The sequence below is a fragment of the Pyrus communis genome, chromosome 10 (genome assembly GCF_041283825.1).
Source record: "Pyrus communis isolate YQ-2024b chromosome 10, ASM4128382v1, whole genome shotgun sequence".
Classification (NCBI taxonomy): Eukaryota; Viridiplantae; Streptophyta; class Magnoliopsida; order Rosales; family Rosaceae; genus Pyrus; species Pyrus communis.
The window spans coordinates 8,065,211-8,086,310 of record NC_142574.1 but is presented as its reverse complement, the minus strand read 5'-3'; the positions used below and the strand labels follow the sequence as shown (position 1 = coordinate 8,086,310).

At 37.9% G+C, this 21,100-nt stretch overlaps 1 protein-coding gene across 1 annotated transcript; it reads left to right on the top strand.

Moving 5' to 3' along the window:
- The first annotated feature begins 19,191 nt into the window (after positions 1–19,191).
- LOC137728143 (uncharacterized) lies at positions 19,192–19,878 on the top strand. Its single transcript, XM_068467019.2, has one exon. The coding sequence runs from the start codon at positions 19,192–19,194 to the stop codon at positions 19,762–19,764; it is 573 nt and encodes a 190-aa protein (XP_068323120.2). The 3' UTR covers positions 19,765–19,878.
- Positions 19,879–21,100: the final 1,222 nt, after the last annotated feature.

The following is a 21,100-nucleotide window of genomic DNA, read 5'->3' as shown; positions in this document are numbered from 1 at the left end:
TATGCTTCAGGATACTCCCCCTGAGTTAGACATAACTTCCAAATAAGAGAACAACAAGCGATTCAATTTAGATAATTTACGCATACCGATTCCTTGAACGAGCTTCTGAAAAGTAGACTTAGGCAATGACTTGATGAAAAGATTGGCCAAGTTGTCCTACGAACAGATTTGCTTAACTTCAATGTTTTGATGTTGTTGTTACTGATGAGAATAAAAGAACTTCGACGTTATGTGCTTGGTGTTGTCTCTCTTGATGTATCCCTTCATTACCTGCTTGATACATGTTGCATTGTCTTTAAATATCGTTGTAGGAAGGTCAACGACGGAAGTAAAACCACTAGTGTTTCGAATATGTTACATGACTGCTCTTAACCAAAAGTACTCACATGATGCTTCATGTAAGGCGAATCTCAGCATGGTTCGAAGAAGTGGCAACTAGTGTTTGTTTGGTAACAGTAAAGACATAGTTCTTTTGAGAATGTACCCTATGTGGGTCAGACAAATATCCAACATCTGCGTAACTAATAAGGCGAGAATCAATATGAGAACCGAGGGAGGTGGCAACACTTGAAGATTCGCTGGTATAGAACAAGCCCAAATCCGTTATACCCTTGAGGTAGCAGAAAATGTCTTTAACACCATTCCAGTGTCTGCGTGTGGGTGCATTGCTGTATCTAGCCAAAAAATTAATAGCGAAGGAGATGTCGGGTCTAATGCATTGACCCAAGTATAATAAAGCCCCAATTGCACTTTGGTATGGAACTTCGGGTTCCAAAATCTCTTCCTCATCCTTCTTTGGATGGAAGAGATCTCGTTTAGCATCTAGAATCCAAAAGACCATATGTGTACTCGAAGGCTTCGTTTTATCCTCATTAAAACATCACAACACATTTTGGGTGTAGTTTGATTGATTTACTAGGATTCCATCCGAACAATGCTCGATCTCAAGGCCTAGGCAATATCGAGTTTTCTTAAGATCTTTCATCTCAAATTCTGATTTCAAGTGAGCGACAATTTCCTCAAGCTTTATGGGAGTTCTGATGAGGTTCATGTCATCGACATAAATTGCAACGATTGCAAATCCAGAATGTGACTTCTTTATGAACACGAATATGCATAATTCGTTGTTCACATAACCCTGACTTGTCAAATATTCACTCAGACGATTATACCACATCCACCCAGATTGTTTCAATCCTTAAAATGATCTCTTCAATCTAATAGAAAGAGTGTTCCATGGTCTAGAACTATTTGAACCAGTCAATTGAAGTCCTTCTGAACTTTCATGTAGATTTCCATATCTAGATCGCCATCGAGATACGCGGTTACCACGTCCATAAGCTGCATATTCAGTTTTTCGGAAACTACCAACTAATTAGGTAGTGCAACGTTATAACATCCATTACGGGGGAATACGTCTCCTCGTAATCAATCCCAAGGTGCTAAGAGAGGCCTTACAATACGAGGTAAGCTTTGAACCGTACTATTTCATTCTTCTCATTATACTTCCTCACGAAAACCCACTTATAGCCAACGAGCTTCACATATGGTGGAGTAGGAACTATAGGTCCAAACATCTTACGTTTTGCAAGCGAATCGAGTTCGACCTGGATTGCTTGTTTCCAGTAAGACCAATCTGTTATATATTGGCATTCATGAACAGAATGCGGTTCAATGTCATCGTTAAGTATGATGTCAATAGCTACCGTGTACGTAAATGCATCATCGACAATCATCTTATTATGATTCCAAACCTCATCCAATACTGCGTAGTGGACCAAAATCTCACGATTCTCGAGAGGTTAGGTTGTTTCATATAAGACATCACTGTAATCTAAAATAACTCATGCGTTGGAACAGATGAGTGAGCGATGGTCGGACTGCTACACTTCAGGGTCAGAGCAGATGATTGGCTAGCCGCCAATATACCAGACCGCGTGGAAAGTGCGGCCTCCTCACTTTCAGGGACGGTCCAGCCTTCCTAGGCGGGATTGTGACGTACATAGGGTATATCTATCTTTGCAGGTGCGTTTGCAGCAGGTATATGTGATCTTGTCACCTTAGCTAGATCGGTAAAAGCATCCGGTATACTCTGAGCAATGCTCTGAAGATTTATAATTCATCGCACCTTAGTTTCAAACTGGGTAGTGCGGGGATCTAAATAAGACATAGTGGGAGCATACCACGACAATTTATGGCGTTTTCCAGGAACGTTAGCATACTTATCCCCCCTAACAACAGGAAGACTGTCTCATCAAAGTGACAATCTACAAAATGTGCGATAAAGAGATTTCTTGTCAAAGGTTCTAAATAGCGAACAATTGATGGCGAATCATAATCGACATAGATTCCCATTTTTCTCTGAGGACCTCTTTTGGTACGTAGTGGCGGTGCTATTAGCACATAGACTGCGCACATCCAGTAACCAACTGTAACGGTGAATGAGGTTGGGTAACAATGGGCCTCAGGTAGACCGGCATAGCTGCATGCAATATTGCAAAGCCTCAGGCAGATACCGGTAATTTGGTTCGCATAACTGAAGTTTGAGCTATCAATTGAATGCGCTTTATGAAAGCTGCTGCCAGGCCGTTTTGGGTGTGAACATAGGGTACATGATGTTCCACATCAATCCTTACTGACATGCAATAATTGTCAAAAGTCTGTGACGTAAACTCTCCAGTGTTATCTAGTCAAATTAACTTAATCAGATAATCAGGGTGGTGAGCCATTAGCTTAATAATTTGTGCTAGGAGTTTGGCAAATGCAGCTTGCGTGTAGACAATAGGCAAACATGTGACCATCGGGTCGATGCATCAACCAACACCACAAAGTATCTAAATGGTCCGTATGTTGGTTGGATAGGTCTATAAATATCCCCTTGAATCCTCTATAGAAATTTATGAGGGTTGTGAATGATCTTTGTAATCAAGGGTTGAGTATTCAACTTCTCCAAAGAACATGTTTTGCATGGCGGGAATCCAACATAGGGAGGTAAATGATGCCCATGTGATGATTTGAGGATATGGTGCATCATATCACGTCCAGGATATGCCATACGGTAATGCCAAAACAGCAAAGTGCTCTAGAACTCAGGCACAGGGCTGGCCACATGGTGGGCTTCTATGCCGCGAATGGTTGTTATGAATAATCTACTCGGGAGACGTTCCAACTTCTATTGAATACATTTGTGGCCATAATCGTACGAAGTGATACAAAGAAATTCAAAACCATTATCTTCAGTGGTTTCAATATGATATTGATTATCTTGAATATCTTTAAATCTCAACAATGTTCTTCTGGAACGTGAAAAATAGATGGCCTCTTTAATGATTAAGACAGTACCATTGGATAACATGATACAAGCCTTTCCGTATCCTTCAATCAGGTTGGATAGGCCTAAAAGAGTTGTCAGAGGTGCTTTCTTAGGTACAAAGTTAGTAAAATAGTGTCACTCACACAATATGGTGTGTGTGGTAGCACTATCAGCCAGACAACTAACTTCCATTCTAGACATATACCTAGAAATAAATTGATTGCATTGGTCACATGCATAAGTATAATTCCATTCATTCAATTAATCAATTCGAGAAACAATATCCATAAAATAACAATCCATAATTCAAAACAAACCAAAACCAAACAAATTATTCCAAAGACTTAGAAAAATTGTCCAAAAATAAACCATAAACCTAGAAAAATAAGAGGGTCTGGCCACTCCTAGTGGGTTCGGCCATTAAGGGTAAAACACCCTAAAACATGTCTAAGATTTATTCATCTATTGGAGTTTATGCCCTGAAAATCTGATATCTCTATGGATGCAGTAACATTTTTCGGATGTTCCATATGTCCAAAGTTGGACTCACAACGGGAATGATACTTGGCAATAGCCTCGGGGGTAGCTCATCATATGCTTGACCAATTATCCTTTGATCCATAGCGGTAGCACATGTCCATTTCAGTGGAAATCGATTGAACGATGGGTTTTCCCTTGTTCTTGAAGTTTGGGGCCTTGGGGTCAAGGGGTTGACACTTCTAGGTCACATTTCCTCCCTTGGGTGGGCCTTGATTCTATTGACCTTGGGCCCGTGGTGGGGATTGCCGCCCATTGCCATGGCCACGATGATTCTTGTGTCTTTTATGGCTGCTAGAATTGGTCGCAGACGCTTTCGGTGTGGTGTTCGAACCAGTGGGTTGAGCTTAATGATTTTTCATCAAAAGTTGGTTCTGTTTCTCGGCAAGAAGTAAAACAAATATCAAATCTAAAAATTTGGTGAACTTCTGTGCCCTATATTGTTGCTGTAGGACAATATTGGTGGCATATAAGGTCGAATAAGTCTTTTCCAAGATATCTGATTCAGTTAGTTTCACTTTACAGAACTTCAACAGTGATTAGATTCTACAAACTTCAAAGTTGTATTCATTCATAGACTTAAAGTCTTGGAAGTAAAGATGTTGCCAGTCGTGTCTTGCTTCAGGCAAGTAGATGTTTTTTCTAGTGATTGAAACGGTCGGCCAGAGCAAGCCAGAGAGTGCGTGGGTCCTCCTCAACGAGGTACTGGGTCTGCTGATCATCATGGATATGTCTTCGAATGAAGATCATTGCAGTAGCTTTCTGAGCTTCGTCGATAGGTTTGTCGTCGGTAGGTGCCTCGATGGCGACTCTAATACCCTTTGCAGTAAGATGGAGCTTTACGTCTTGAACCCACTTCAGGTAGTTTCTTCCAAATACTTCCAGAGCAGTGAAATCGAACTTGTTTAAGTTCAACATGTCCCTAAAATAGAGTATACAACAAAACGTAGTTAGTCATACGGTAATCTATAGACATACATCGTAGAACATTCGAGTTCTATAGACAAGTATCGATTTACTTTATCCATGAAAACTACAAGTTTCATGTGGTAAGTTTTGAATGAAAACTTTAGGTTTCAAAGGCACTAAATATGAAATTACAGGTTCAATTTAGTTTTATGAATGATTAGTTCATAAAGGAGAAGTTCCTGCAAGAAACACATAATGCAATATATTGATTTTAAGTGTAGTGGATTTGAGTTTTTTCAGGAATTATTGAATGGATGTCAACAGTTCAAAGTATACAATGAATTATTGAATTGATAATATCCAAAAGTGATCTTCAATCAGTAATTTTGGATTAATTATCAGATTAATGGACTGTAAGTCACTTTTCAATAGATTGGTACCAAACAGGGCAATCGTGGAAGCAAAAATAATAATAAAATTTGGGTTAAAATTATTTAAAATGCCAAAAATTAGCATCGGATTTGAAAAACCATAGCCTAATAGTATTTGGGCTTGGGTGCCATGAGTAGGGTATGAACCTGACTTTTTATACTTATGCATTTAGGTGTGCATCCACGTGCCAAGTTGTGCCACTGGCAACGTACTAATATGGGTCCTTAAAGAAGGATGTGAATCTTTGTCGCTTACGATTCTTCTTTACACTAGCTCTCTTAGAGCCCTTGCACGTGATCTCTTTACCGCTAATTTTGTGGATTGTCACTTCAATGAGATAGTTTTCCTACCATTAGTGGGAGATAAGAAAGTCAATGTTCCTGTAGAACGACGTGAATTTACGTGGCCATTGCCTACTATGTCTCATCTCGGTCCTCGTACTGCACAAGTGTGATAAGCAATTGCAATGTATTATAACTTTTAGAATGTTGCTCCAGACGTATTTCTCTAATCTAACTAAAGTGACGAGATCATATACTAGCTGCCAACATGCCTACAAGGATAAATGTACTTAATGGACATTGAGTCAACATCCCTGAAGGGTGTGCCACCCCTAAAGGACGGTTTGGTTGCCTTTGTTGGACGACCTGGTACATCGGCGGATTGCCAATCAATTTGTCTCGGCCTGACACACAATAAATCATTGGTTCATAGGATTCAATTCCCTAGAAGAGGAAGAAAACGACATACAATGAATCCATACTCGATTGCTATCTCAAATCATTTCCATTTCATGAGATTAATGTTGATTACTCTTGAGACTTGAAGTTCTTGGTCCAGTATACTAGTTTAGATGAGATAATTGAATTAGAATGAGATTATCATCGATGATGTTTTCACTTATATGGTAGCTACCGACTTAAATGAAAAGTGATGATATCAAACCATGTTCCATTGATTAGTGACAACGTAGAACTGATTGGACAACCGAAATCACAATATAGGTTTAAATTCCTTACCAAAGCTTGTTTTGGATCTATCGTTCCTACACTGCCCAAGGTAACCTTGTTGTGTTACAAGAGAGAAATGAAGCGTAATAAGATGAATGAAATAGTGTGATATGATGCACGTTTTACGATGCAAGGTTTCTCTCAAACGCCATGTGATTGATTGCAGCATTATGAAATGTGGTTAGTGTTTCTCCATAAGGATATAGATACGGAGATTTACATGTAAGTTTCTGAAGAATTACATGGATTGGTTCAAATAGTTTCAAACCACAGAACACCTTCTCAACTTGTTTGAGGCATTCATTTCGGATTGAAGCAATCCGATGGATGTGGTATACCCGTCTAAGTGATTATATGATCAGTCAGGGATATGAATTACGCCTTTGTGTGTTAAACTATGAAGTTTTATTCCAAATTGCTAGAGTTACAGTTTATGTCGTTGATATGAATCTCATTAAGGCTTTAGAAGAGTTTGAGAAAACTGTCTCGTACCTAAAGATGGAATTTGAGATGAAAGATCTTGAAAAAACTCGTTTATACCTTGAACTAAAGTTGAAGCATTGTTTTGACGGTACTTTGGTCTACTAGTCAAACTACACCCCGAAGGTGTTACCTTTCGAGTATACCTATGATCTTCCAAAGCTATATGCAAATGAGACCCTTGAAGAAGTTATGGAATCCAAAGTTCCATATCTGAGTTCAACTTTGCGCTTTGTTGTACTTTGGTCATTGCATTAAATAGGACATCTCCTTCGCTGTTGATTTATTGGTAAAGATGCAGCATCGTGCCCACATGCAACCATTGAATTAGTATTAAAGATGTTGTCCGCCACCCTGAAGGTACTACGGATTTGGGAAAATCCCAACATATCTTGAGCGGATCCAACCCCCTTGATCCTCGTAATGATGTTTGCTTTGTTTATTATGCTAAAGTTGGTTACTTATCAAACCTGCATAAGGCACATCCTCGAATGATTATGTCTTTACCGTTAGAGATATCGCAATATCCTGGAGGTCCATGATATGACCTTAGTTGGGAAATCTTCGAATCATTCCAAGAATCACCTTACTTCACTATGCCACATGTGAGACATGGTTAGGAGTTCTTGTTGAGTATATTCAAAGTACTTGCTGTTTGCATCCATCATTGAGTCTCAACGATAATCCATGAAGACTATGCTGCATGTATCAACCCGACCAAGACATGATACATAAAGTTAAGCCAAGACATATTGTGTCTACATCATATTAGCAAAGCATTAAGAGATTGAAGTCATGTAAGCCAATCCCATACAACCTTGCCAACCTCTACATAACGTCATTACTGAAGTCAACATTCTAGAAGCTTGTCGAAGGAATTGGTATGCCAAATTATTCATATGCAATGCTTGTAGTTCTCATTTGGAAGTTCTATCAAACTCAGGAGGAGTATCCAGAAGTATACTTACTTGATCTTAATGTACTCTTTTTCCCTATGCTTAGGAGAATTTTTCCCACTGGGTATTTGCTACCTAACTAGGTTTTGAAGAGGCACCCATCTTGGGCTGATCATACCCCTGTGAGCTCTTCTACTTGCGTCTAAAAGAGGTTTAGTTTTGATTTAATGCAACTTCTCACTTTTCTTTGTAGTCTATGGGTTTTTCTCCCACCTTGGGGTTACCATAACGAGATTTTGTGAGTTTTACCTTTTATGCATTCTTCCATTGATTTGAGACTCGCATTTGCTCATTGTGCCAACGACTTCATCAACTGTACTTACTTCATCGCTAAAGACCTGATGCGCCATTTGTTTGAGTATTTACACACTCAAGAGGGGGTTGTTGGAGTCCTATTAGATTAAGAATGCGATTGTGTAAGTCTTATCATATCTGGGATATCCTTGTGGGATTCTACCATATCTCTTAGACTAGATATTATCCTATTAGGGTAAGGATTTAATCTTCCTTACTACTATAAATAAAGGGTGGTGCTATCTACACACCCATTTTTACCTCTCACACACCCTTCTCAATTTCTGGCCATCAGATTGAATGCATTAAAGAAGATCAATAGACAAAAATTTAACAAGGGTGTGTGAGAGGTAAAATGGGGTGTGTGAATAGCACTACCCTAAATAAAGGCACAATGGGATGAGACAATACACACCTCACAATTACACATCTCTCTCTTTCTCTCTATTGTGCCGCACCCCCCTCTCTATCCTTTATATGATTCAGTAAATGAGGCCTACAACAAAAAACGAATTTAATTAAAAAGAATTAAATAAATTGGAAAAGTAAAGAAAATAGTTTTGAAAATCTATTTAAGCACTAAGGTTCCACCATCACCTTAATAATCCTACGTAGCTCTTCCAATTACTTATGAATTACACATGCATATTTTGAAGGTTAGATTTTCCTAAAGTATGTTCTACTTGGAACCTCCATGTTAGAACGTATATCTAACATGCAACCTATCTGTGGTGTTCAGATTGAATGTGAACATCCAAGACTCATTAAGTTTTGTGAAAATCTTTTGAAAAACCATATAACCCTTAAGATGTGTCGTTCATCCTATGAAGTTACACATATTAACCACAAGAAGCCTTAGTCAATTCCACGGATAGCCCTCCGCCAAAATCACGTCAGATTACTTTTCTAAATATCCTAATGGTGGCCAATCACTAAAACACTTAGATAGTTTCAAAAACGATGATTAATAATTAAAAACCTGCATACATAAAATCATAAGCAAATTGAAAAGAAACGGAATTAGTTATGCACAATCATAAAACAAAATATTATTAAAAACATGGATAGAAAACACCTTACAAATAAACTTCAATTCTCCAAAGTAGTGCATTCTCTCCTTTTTTTCACTAACCCTAATGGCTAATAAGCCTTATTTATACTTGAAAATAAAATCCTTCCTAGAAAGGGTCTTCTAAAAACTAGGAAACATAATAAAATAAGATAACTGAGAAATACATTCATATTCTAACTTTGGGAAATCTGCCCAGCCACAAAGAATCCCACGTTTCTGGATATTCAGGGCTCCAAAACAGGCCCAAAATAGCTAAAATTACAGCTTGAGATATCCCGAACATAATTACAGAATGCCTCAAACCCAAAAGACATCATCTTGGACGCCAAAAAAGCCCACGTAAGCACAAAACGTCACTTTGATAGCACTGCACGCTGCTCCTTTATTTCTTCACCATAAATTATCCGTTTGGTAGAAAAACTTGAAACTTTGATATAGACAAGTTGAGAGATTCACGAACATCCTCCAATTGGAATGACTCCAAAATTCATTCGTTTGATTACTTTTTTCTCTAGAGGAAGTCGAATGTCCTACATTAGAAATATAAATCAAATTATCAAAATTCTCACAAAATAACTAATAAATTAATACTAAGAACATGGCAAAGTATATAATATAATATCGACTCATCACTATTACAAAAAAAGCGCAGTTTAAATCGTGCACAAAAAATATGCTCAAACCCTCCCCCAGCAAACAACCAGAGATCATGATTAAAATATTAATTTTGAAATTTTCATTTTTTCTTTTTCCTAATGGTAGCCCTTGTTTGAACTTTGTATATATTTTGATCTCCTAACTTGAGCCAATTAACCTTTGCCTTTTGCGCCCACATGATTTCTTCCTGCTTTAAAACTTGCTGCAATACATCTTTGAGCTTCATCTCCAACTCCAAATCAGCATTACAATTGCACATATTCTCTTCTTGAATATCACTAATCCTAAGCATAAGATCTTTCTTCTTATCACTCACATTGCCAAATGTATTTTTATTCCATTGATACACTAAATATTTAAACATTCCAGCACAGATTCTGAAATGATCTCTCCGTAAGACCCCATAATCACGTTTCCAATTATCTTTAACAAAATTCTTAAAGTCAAGGTGTTGAAGCCACATTGCTTCAAACCTGAACTGACCATGTTTTTGTTCTTCAGAACACCATTACTTGAAAGGAAACTGGGGCTATGATCAGACCCAAAAATTTGGGTAGTTATGTAGTTTTTGCACCCTTAAAAGTATTTATAGCCAGTTAAGATTAACTAACGCTTTATCCAGTCTTTCAAATATTACAGTGCTACCCGGTGTCCATTAGTCTACGTAAAAGGTACCGCCAATGCAGGAAGAGAGATCAAATTCCCTTCATTCGTAAAGCTAATAAAATTTGTCATTTCTACCGTGGTACTTCTATTTCCTCCAATCTTTTCATCTATGGAGATAATATTATTAAATTCTCCGATCAAAAACCAAGGAGCATTACCTGGTTGAAGACTTAAAATGTCCTCCCGAAGAGAAACTTGCAGGTTTCTTTGAGGATAAGCATAAACAAAAGTAATATAGTGAATATGATCATTGTTCGACTCCGTAACCTTGGCAATGTCCTCCCAAAGCGGTTGTATTCGAGATTTCCCTATTTAAATAAATTTAATTTTTCATTAGAAAAAAGAATAATGATGAGACCTAAGAAGCCAATCATATGGTGCCATGTGAATTATACATATGTTTAAAAAATAAAAAAATAAAAACTGAAGAAAAGCCAAACCCATGCATCCATCCCCAATATCTTCCCCGACGCCAAACCCAGACTCCTACCGAACATTCTGATCACCCCATTCGCTTTCTCTCTCATATAATTGAATGTGTTCACCATGCCTTTTATGGAAGCCTGAATCCGGGTTGCTTGAAACCGATCTAGGTTGGGGGGTGGGCTAACCCGCCCGGTTGATCGCTGGGTCATGCACCACGCGCTGGGCTCACGCTTGCTCACTGTGGGCCTGTAACAGGTTGGGCCTTTCTGGCTGTTGGGCTACTGCGGCGTGGCCTGCTGGTGGGTAGCTTGGCCTTAGGCTTGCCAGGCTGCCTGGTTGAAAGCAGCTGCTGCTGACACTTAAGCCTCCTGCTATGGACTTGATGTTTGCTGGTGTTGGGCCTCCTGCCCGTGGCTTGCAGCTGCTAAGGCAGTGAGACAAGCTCCTACCTGGTGGCCACGTGGTGGCTACTGTGTGGTAGCCACGATTGTGGTGTTCGATGCTAGTGGGGCTTCTCTTGCCATCACTTTGAGTCTCGAGGATAGTCGATGAGGGACCTCGTCTCGTGTCCGTTCTTTGGTCCAAATCCTTGAATGTATGGGATTCTGTTCGTCATGGTTTCTGAATTTCCTATCATTGTATCCTTTCTCTAGGGACTGATCAAGAAACTTTTCAAAGAAAAATTAAATGATATTGTGTGTGAGAAATTCAACGTAACAGAAAAGAGAGATTATATTCACACACCCCAAATTACTTCTCTCACACCTTTTTATGTTTTTTAACATTTTTTTAGGTATCCTACACACCACTAACATTAGATAGTAAAATATTGAAAAATTAAAAGGGTGTTGGTGAAGTAATGTGGGATGTGTGAATATAATCTCTCAACATAAAATTCCAAAAACTAATTGCGAGAGTCATCTTCAAGTATTTGAATCAGTGCTTATATCATAATAGAGACCGATCATTTTCCTTGTTTTGTATGGTGTAATCAGTGAGGTTTATATCAGACTAGAGACTTTGGAAAACTGTAATTATGATTGAAGGACAAACAAAAGTATAAAATACAATAAATAAAGTTTGGCCATTTGTAAGGGTTTAATAATATACTAAAAATAGCTACCTCCTTAGTTTTAAATGCGTTTATGTAGTCGATGACACTTCTTGTTGCAACCTTAATGTCTCCTGTAGGAGGCATTGCTGCTTATATGCGATCCTGTTTAAATACACTAAAAATTTGTATCAAATCCTCGTTTATTTACTAAGAATCATACACTTCAATTATCTACTAAGAATCATCCAACTCAATATCAATATTAGTCTTATGCTTCGTTAGTCTTGTTGTGTTGACCCATCCCTAATTTTCTAAGTAATTTCTTCTCGAGTGTGTAAATTAACATTTCTACCCTGGTTGGGAATGTGATGTGGATGTAGTATTCAGCGTTTATTTTATTTTCCTAGTAGCGTAATTAAATAGTACTTGTCGTTACGATCGCGTGAGCGCGAATTAGACCCGAATCAAACTTGTAACAAAAAAGTTACGCTCAGTCAAAATACGTTAACAACGAGTAGAATTGTGCACGCGTGTGTGTTAATTTATCAGTGTTTGAAACACTGTTTTTGATAAGGAGACAGATTTTTGCGTACGAATTACTGTACCAAAATCTGAAAACTTTATCATTTTCTTCTTTTAAAAGCTATCCCGTGTGCCCTCAAATCCTTCACATTCACTCATTTTTCCCTAAAACCCTCACAACCAATCAGAACCTCTCCTCACACCTCTCCCATAATAAAAAAACTACTCCGTCACTCTCTCTCTCTTCTCTTTCTTTCCCATCAAAACTTTCCCATTCCTTGTAACCCTCTAGAACAACGTCAAAACTTCACAGATCGAGCTGAAAAACTTCACTGAGTTTTGACTCGTCAACTTGGAAGCTTCGACTCGGACGAGTTTATTCCGACATGATCCCAGCTGAGTTACAAAGTTTTGAAGGTTGTGGAAGCATCCATACAACTTCCTGGAGTCCATAGGCTAAGTTTTGTGTGGAGACCACGTCGAAACACATGGTTTTGAGGAGTCGAGTTAGGCCGAGACTTTCGAGGCTTTTTCAAGCCATTTCCCGTCCATGTTTGGACTTAGAAAAGGTACATACTTGTTCTTCTCTTCTCTAGCTTCACTTCCATATAAATTTCATCGAAAATGGTTAAGAAATGAAGAAGATATGAAGCTTTAAAATTTTTCTCAGTTTTTAGTGAACCAGATGGTGGGGGATGGCGAGGGTCACCGGAGAAGACGAAGAATATTCCGTCAAAGTTGAAGGAATATTCTAACGTCGTCAGGTAACACTGTTACTACTTAACGAAATATTTCGTCAATTCTGACGGAATATTCCTAACGTCCATCAATCTCGGTCAGGTGCGTGGCCTACACATGGGCGCGCGTGTGGCCATGGGCTAGGCGGCTCGTGAGGGTGCGTTTGGCCTCTGGTCGGTGAATACTTGACACGTACGGATTCGTGACTTCATGTAGATTATTTTTGTATATTCAAACCTTCCGTTTTGAGCAAAGTATGGGAGATTTACCTAGCCTTTTTGAATATGTCCTATTTAATTTATTAGTTTAGTTATTTCACATATAGGTGAAAATTATCTCGAGGATGTACAAGGTTAAGCGAGGCTAGGAGGCTACGATCCGACCACGTATTAGTGAGTGGGCATTTTGTTTTCTCATATATATAAACCTTATAGTTTCCACAAATGCTTTTGAATCGATTTATACATATCATGCCACTGTTGTTTTTAGATTGATATTACGCCTACTATGCCATGATTAAATATGTTATAAGAAATGTTATATTGCTGTGAAATGCCAAAATAATCCTACGGGATGGACTTGTACATTTATTATGTAGACGAGAATTATTGAATGGTTATGGCATATTTATATTTATGCATGTAGTCTGCTCATCATTGTTGCACCCCTGTGTTAATGCTTGCTTGGGGCTAGGGCTAGTCTTTCACGTGTATGTTCACCTCTGCACCGCTCGCTCATCCTGGATCCAAGTAAGTGCCAGTCCTGTTGTACATGTTGCATTAGATAACTCCGACTCGTAGGTGACCATGATTATCGTTAGTCTTCATGTGATTGTAGCACTAGAGCGTACTTATACATTACACCACAATCCTGTTCATGTTAGAAACTATCTGCATGAACTCGTGTGCTAGTGTAAATTGATGAGCAACCTATTTTCATTATGCTATTGTTTAGATACTATAGTTTGGCATATTTTTGGCATCATTGTTATTTACAGTTGTTTTCATACTTATACGTTGTAGTTTGGCATATTTTTGGCATCATTGTTATTTACAGTCGTTTTCATACTTATACGTAGTATGATTTTCTGGAAACTATACATGATTTACAGCGAGGGGTTAGTGTGTTTGGAAAATAAATGTGTTTTATAAACCTTTGTTTTTGTGCCCACTCACTCTTTTGTTTTTCGCCCCTCCAGGTCTTAGATAGCTAAATTCTCTGTGGCATACGAGGAAACTCCGGCGGATTCTGACATATCAAAAATAAATGTAGGGAGCCTTTCTTGGTTGTGTTTTAAGCACTATAATTAGTTCTGATTGCACTATTTTGTTATCTATATTTTGAATATTTGTACTCTTTGGGTTTTACCTAGGGGTGGGCATGGGCATGGGCTGGCTCGGGCCTAATTTTGAAGGGACCGGACCAGACCTAGGTGCAAAGGAGACAGGCGGGGCTGGCGATAGCAGAGTCCAATATAGGAATCGGACCTAACCCGACCCATTTGAAATGGGCCAGTCCACGTGTCCTTGTCATTTTTTTTTATTTTTCTATATATTAAAAAAAAAACATTTGCAGTTTTGCACAAAGTCAAATTCGATCCTAGCAAATTCACATTTGCAATAGATTCAAGTTCATTCCCTGATTCCTAACTATAAGATATCAGTGCAGTGTAGATTTTGCACTACTCCCTACACAGATCACATCTAATCCAAATGCGAGAGAAAGAGGGAGACATAGTAACAGATGGGGCAGGGTGGTGATATAATCGATAGAGCCACTGTATAGCTCAATTGTATGTTGCAAACAATGATATCAATGACACAAGTACAGTTTGCACAACACATCCAAATAGTACAGTTTGAACACAGATCACACAGCAGCTGCACAGATATATTTAGCAAATAATGTATTTAGCAAATATATGACAGAACCACAAATTCGAATTACTATATCTAATTTTCATATCCATTTACCCCTTGAAAAGTCAAAAGAATGGAGTGAATACCTTGAACTCATAGCAGTGTCAAGAAACTTTTGTATTTGATCAATATCATCTGATGTTAAAGATGTGGCAAACTGAAAAAACCCAGAATAAGAAGAATGATTAGAATCTCACTGTAATCAACATAGACTTATGGTACCTAAAATGAATTAGTCAATGGGGCACCCTTCTCATAATCTCACTGTAATTAACATAGACTTATGGTACTATTAAGTAAGAAGATGCCTTGTTCTGTCTTTCTTGCACATTTTTTTCATTAAGGTTGCAAACTTGTCTAGGAAATAATACTGTTGATGCCCCAAGGCATCATCAACCAAGACTAATAAACTACCAGAAAAAAGGATGAAAAGAAACAGCACAATTAACACCCTAGAAATAACACAACTTACATTTCTATTTAGAAAGAATCAGACCCTCCACATTATCATCTCTGTGGTAACAGCTTACATTCCTAACAAAAAGTTGAATAACAATGGTAACAACTTACATTTCTAACATCTTACATTCCTATTAAAACTTGTAATACGAATTCCACATTTTGCATACAAATACTGGTTTAATTCAATTGATTTTAAAACAAAATTTGATAAAGAATAGAAGAAAATGGGGGTTTGGTTTTTACCTGTGAGACTGAGTATCAGATTCCAATCCTTAAAATGATGACACTAATCACATAAAATTGACCTAAAAACACAACATGTGATTCAGATTACAACGAAATGCCGAAAAACAACTAAATCAAACTCGACCCACATAATATTTAGGAATTTAACACCCGAAATAAAGCAGAGAACTCGAAATGCAGATCAATTATATACACAGAGGTTGGTTTTTACCTGTGAGACTGAGAAAGAGGTGACAAATCAAGAAGATGGGTGGTGGGGTGACTAGGTTCTGTAAGTCTTAGATGCCGTCGAAGTTGCTAGGCTGTCGTGGTGGTTGTCAGGACCGTCGTGATGTCGGGGTGGTGGAGGGGAGGGGACGATGCACAGACAGCGAGAGAAACTCGAGTGACAGAGTGACAGAGTCGAATTCGATAAGTCGAGGACGAGGAAACCTAAAACCAATGATTAAGATTGGATGGAGAGATGATCTTCAATCTCATCCATCCATTCTAATTACAAACGGGCCGGTCCAGGTACCCATTTTTCTATACTTTTGGAACCTGCCCAAACCGAAAATGTCAAAGGCCCGCCCCGCGCCGCCCAGTTTCTGTTTTGCAAAATTAAGAGCTGACCCGTACCCGCCCCAAACCTTGATTACCCGCCCCGACTCGCGATTTATGTACCCGTTTGCCCACCCCTAGTTCTACCCACCACTACCATCGTAGCACGATATTGTCCGCTTTGGGCCTAGACCATGCCACCACGATTTTGTTTCTAGGAACTTACACGAGAACTTCCCAGTGGGTCACCCATCATGGGAGTGCTTTCGCGCGCTACTCGCTTAACTTTGGAGTTCCCATGGAACTCGAAGCCAGTGAGCTTCCAAAAGACCTCGTGCTAGGTAGGGATGGGAATATACATATAAGGATCACTCCCTTGGGTGATGTGGGATGTTACAATCCACCCTCGTTAGGGGCCCGACGTCTTAGTCGGCACATTCGCACCGAACGGCAGAGTGGCTCTGATACCAAATTGTCACATCTCGACTCGGCTCCATCGCATCCAAGGCTTAACTCTACTATAGCACAATGTTGTCGGCTTTGAGCCCCAACTACTCCCTTAGGGTTTTGTTTCTGGGAAGTCACACGAGAACTTCTCAGCGGGTCACCCATCATGGAAGTGCTCTCGCGCGCTACTCGCTTAGCTTCGGAGTTCCCATGGAACCCGAAGCTAGTGAGCTTCCAAAAGACCTCGTGCTAGTAGGGATGACAATATACATATAAGGATCACTCCCCTGGGCGATGTGGGATGTTACAACTGCATACTCACTTTATTAGTTTAAAATAAGTTATAGTTTTGATTTTAATTTATTCATATTTTTATATCACTTACACTTTTGGTTACATCACCTTCAGGTGACGGCCATCACACCTCGACTCCAGTCAGGGTGTGTCACTTGTTCTCTGTTAGTCTTATGCTTTAATCAATAAAACTTTTAATTTTGACAAAAAATGGCAACTGGGATTTAATCAATACACCGTATGTGGCCATTCAACATTATGTAGTTTCACTAATCCTATGCTTTAGTCAATAAAGCTTTTAATTTTGGCAAATTTTCTTTAATTATGCATATTATACTGGATGTGCATACCCTATTCCTTATTTTCAATTCCACCGTTAACTCGAGTAAATCCCTTCTAATGACAACCAAATTTACTATGGTATGAGAACTGCAAGCGAAAGAGGCTTCTAGCAATTTTAGAGCAACAGACGTTGTTGCTAAAAAAAAATGACAACTGGGAGGCACCTAACAAAAAAAAAAAGTAATCCCTAAAAGATGAATAAGAAGGGAGATACTTAACTAACGTAGCAAAAATAGGCAAATAATTATCAATGTTGCTGAAATCACAAAAACAATACAAAAATGTGAAGTTTTTAAAACATCGATTTTGTGTTCCATTCATCAAAAATAATTTCTCAACCAATGTGTTTGTAGTTTCATTGGTTAGGGTTTTATTCAACAATGAAGGTTGTGAGAGGTTTTGATAGTTGAAAAGATAAATAATACCTTAAAAGTGATTTGAGATGTATTTAATTTTTTTGAAACGTATTAAGTTCAAAATTGTCAATACACAATAGGGTACATAAGTCATTTAGCCCTAGTTTGGTACTGAGGTGATTCTGAAAAAAAGTGGCTAAATGTTTGGTAAACATTCAGCTTCAGCTTTTTTTCATAGTTTTGGATGAAAAAAAAGCCAAAAACACAAAGCTGCAAAACCCAGCTTTGAAAAACCAGCTTTTTTTCACATCTGTTTTACATAAAAGTTTATCAAACACTATAATACTGCTTTTTTTTTCGAAAGCACTTTTACAAAAAAGCTTACCAAACACTCTGCTACTTTATTTCACAGCTGTTTATTCTCACAGCACAGTAGAATCAGTTTTTTTTCAAAGCACAGCAATACCAAACCAACTCTTAATATTAAAATTTAAAGTGGGCTTCATTCAGCATTATGCTAATATAAAATAGTTCATTATAAGGAGTCTCACTACAGTTTTATGTCACACTCAGTGCTATCAGGTTTATGCAAGATCCATTAGATTCTAACATGTACGATCTAATTGTAGATTTTTCGGACCACTTAGTTGTATGTGACATAAAAAAAAAATTGCACCTTTATGTAATAGTAAAATTTGTCCTTATGAAGTTTTTTTCATGCTGATATCAACAACTTTAGATGGATTTTTGCAAAATGAGTTATTCGAAAGTGACTGAAATTTTAGAGGTGTTAACATAATTTCTCAAAGTGAAGAGTTTTCGTGAAAACACAATATATCCTAAAATGGGAGTGAAATTAACCCAAATTTGAGCAATGTTCCAAGTGTGAGGTTAAACAAGTTCATCGAAGTGACTTGGCTGCAGATGAACCAAAAACAAACAAACACAAACGAAGAAAGAATATTCAGCCACACTTAAGCAAATTTTACACTTTAACCATCACCGTAACATACTTGTCAAAACTAGATTATCATCTTTTATATGAAATTTGTGCACTAAATATTGTGGCACCAATCATATTTGAACTTTAATTCAAGTTAAATTTTAATAATTTAATAAAAATATTAAATGGTTCTACACCATTTGATGCTTGAATTTGGTGTATGTAGCACCAAATAAATAACAACTAATGGACACGTCTAGTCCGCTGTGTGCTACAAATAATTAAGTCACCTCTTTGAACCAATTGAATCATGTTTAATGTGTGCTCACAATTAAATTAAGCTAAATGCCCAAAAAGTAAAACATATTTCCATCGTATCCAAAATACAGTGTTGAAAATGGGGACGGATCCAAATTTGAAAGAATAGTTGACAAAAAAATATTACAATATATGTCCCATAACTTTATCGTTGATTATAAAGAATTAATTATTTAATTAATAAACAAAACAAACGCGTTTTTTATCTTCCTTTAATTAACCTCCAAAAATCGCCGTAGCCAAACGAATCATTGCCTAATGGGGATTTGCAACTCATGCGAATCAATCTCTGTAGCTACAGCCAAGCTGATTCTTCAAAACGGGCAGCTTCAAGAATTCTCGAGACCGATTAAGGTCTCACATGCATTGCAGATGATGAACGTCAGTCCCATGCATTTCATATGCGACTCAGATGACATGGAGTTTGGAGGCTTTTTTGGTGCTGTTGATGGGGATCAAGTGCTTCAGTTGGGTCAGCTTTACTTTGTGTTACCGTTGAGTTGGCTGAAAAAACCACTTCGACCGGAGCAGATGGCTGCTTTGGCCGTTAGGGCAAGTTTGGCGCTTACAAATATGAGACGGAGATATGGAGGCGGGTGTAAAAGTGCCAGTCCAGTTGTGTTTACTATTAAGAAGAATGTGAAGACCAGTCGGATGGCGGCCATGGGAGGTGGTGACAGCGGCATAAGCGATGGAGTCAGACGTCCTGAAGTTGTGAGGAGAAGAAGGAGAGGAGGGCGCCGCTATAACCGTGGTGGTGGAAGTGGTAGCTATACGACTAGGTTGAGTGTAATTTTAGAGGAGGATGAGAAGATAGAGGAGGGTGCATAATTATGTTGTAGACTGGAATCAACATTTTTATATATTAATTCAGAACTTAGTGAATTGCATTGTGTTTTTCATTTACGTGCCTGCCAGAAATTGAGATTATCCAGTTGATTATTAGGGTAACGTTTCAAGATTGTTTCAAGATTTTTTTTAACAAACGATTTATTTTTATTTTTTTTAAACAAACGATAGTATCTACAGTGGGTGGGGGAGTGTGCTGAGCCTTACAATGGGCTTGCGGTGATAATGTGGTTCAACTTCACCTTTGGCAAGAATCAAACTTGAGACTTCTCACTTATAAGTGAAAGAATACCACTAGACAATAGTACAAAGTGACAAAGTAGCGAGGAAACTTTAAAAAACTTTTGGTTAAACGAATTAATATAACGAAGGAACACTACCAATTTATAAGGTAGCCATCATTTGCTCTAGAGGGTCAGTGTTTTTTATTTATTATTTATTATTTATTTATTATTTAATTTTTTTTAACAATCCGTATTATCCACAATAAAGGGGTATAGGGAGTGAGTCAAGCCTCACCTGAAGCGGATGAATTCACATGAGTAATAATGTGGTTCAAATTTGTTTTTAGCAAGAATCGATCATAAAACTTCTCACTCACAAGTATGCTAAAGAAAATAAGAAAAATTATTAAAATTGTTGCAGTCATATTTAGAACAGGAATGTGATTGTGTAAATCCTAGGAGATATGGGAAAATATCTTATATTCCTATTAGGACTAGATTACCTATTAAATGTTGTAATCCTAAAGGGAAAGGTTTTTTCCTATTCTACTACTATAAATATAGGTACAATAGGGTGAATCAAATGCATCTCACAATCAAATCAATCTCTCTTCTCTTATATTGTGGCCGGCTCCTCTCTCTCTCTCTCTCTCTCTAAACCCTAAATCATTCAATCAAATAGGCCTACAACAAAAACACTATTTTCAAAGTATGTTAAAGAAGAAAGAAAAATTGTGGCCAACTTAGATGGTAGAGATGCATTATCAAAGGTAAAAAAAACTCATTCATTTTCAATCCAACTAAAAATGGTACAATTAGAAGACGGTATGGAAACAACGACACGTATACTAGGGGTAAGATTTTATTACCGGCAACTAGTCTAGATCATGATAAGATTGTCAATATAAACATTTTCATTATAGAATGATATTGGGGAAAGGAATCTGGCCGGCTAAACTACAAACTTTGACTCATTAGTACAAAAAACTACTTGCGTGACAGAATTTTGCACGAAAAAGAAAATTCCGTCGCACAATGGTACCTTGCGCAACGAGGAACAAACTTTCATCACGCAATGATAGTGAACTTTGCAC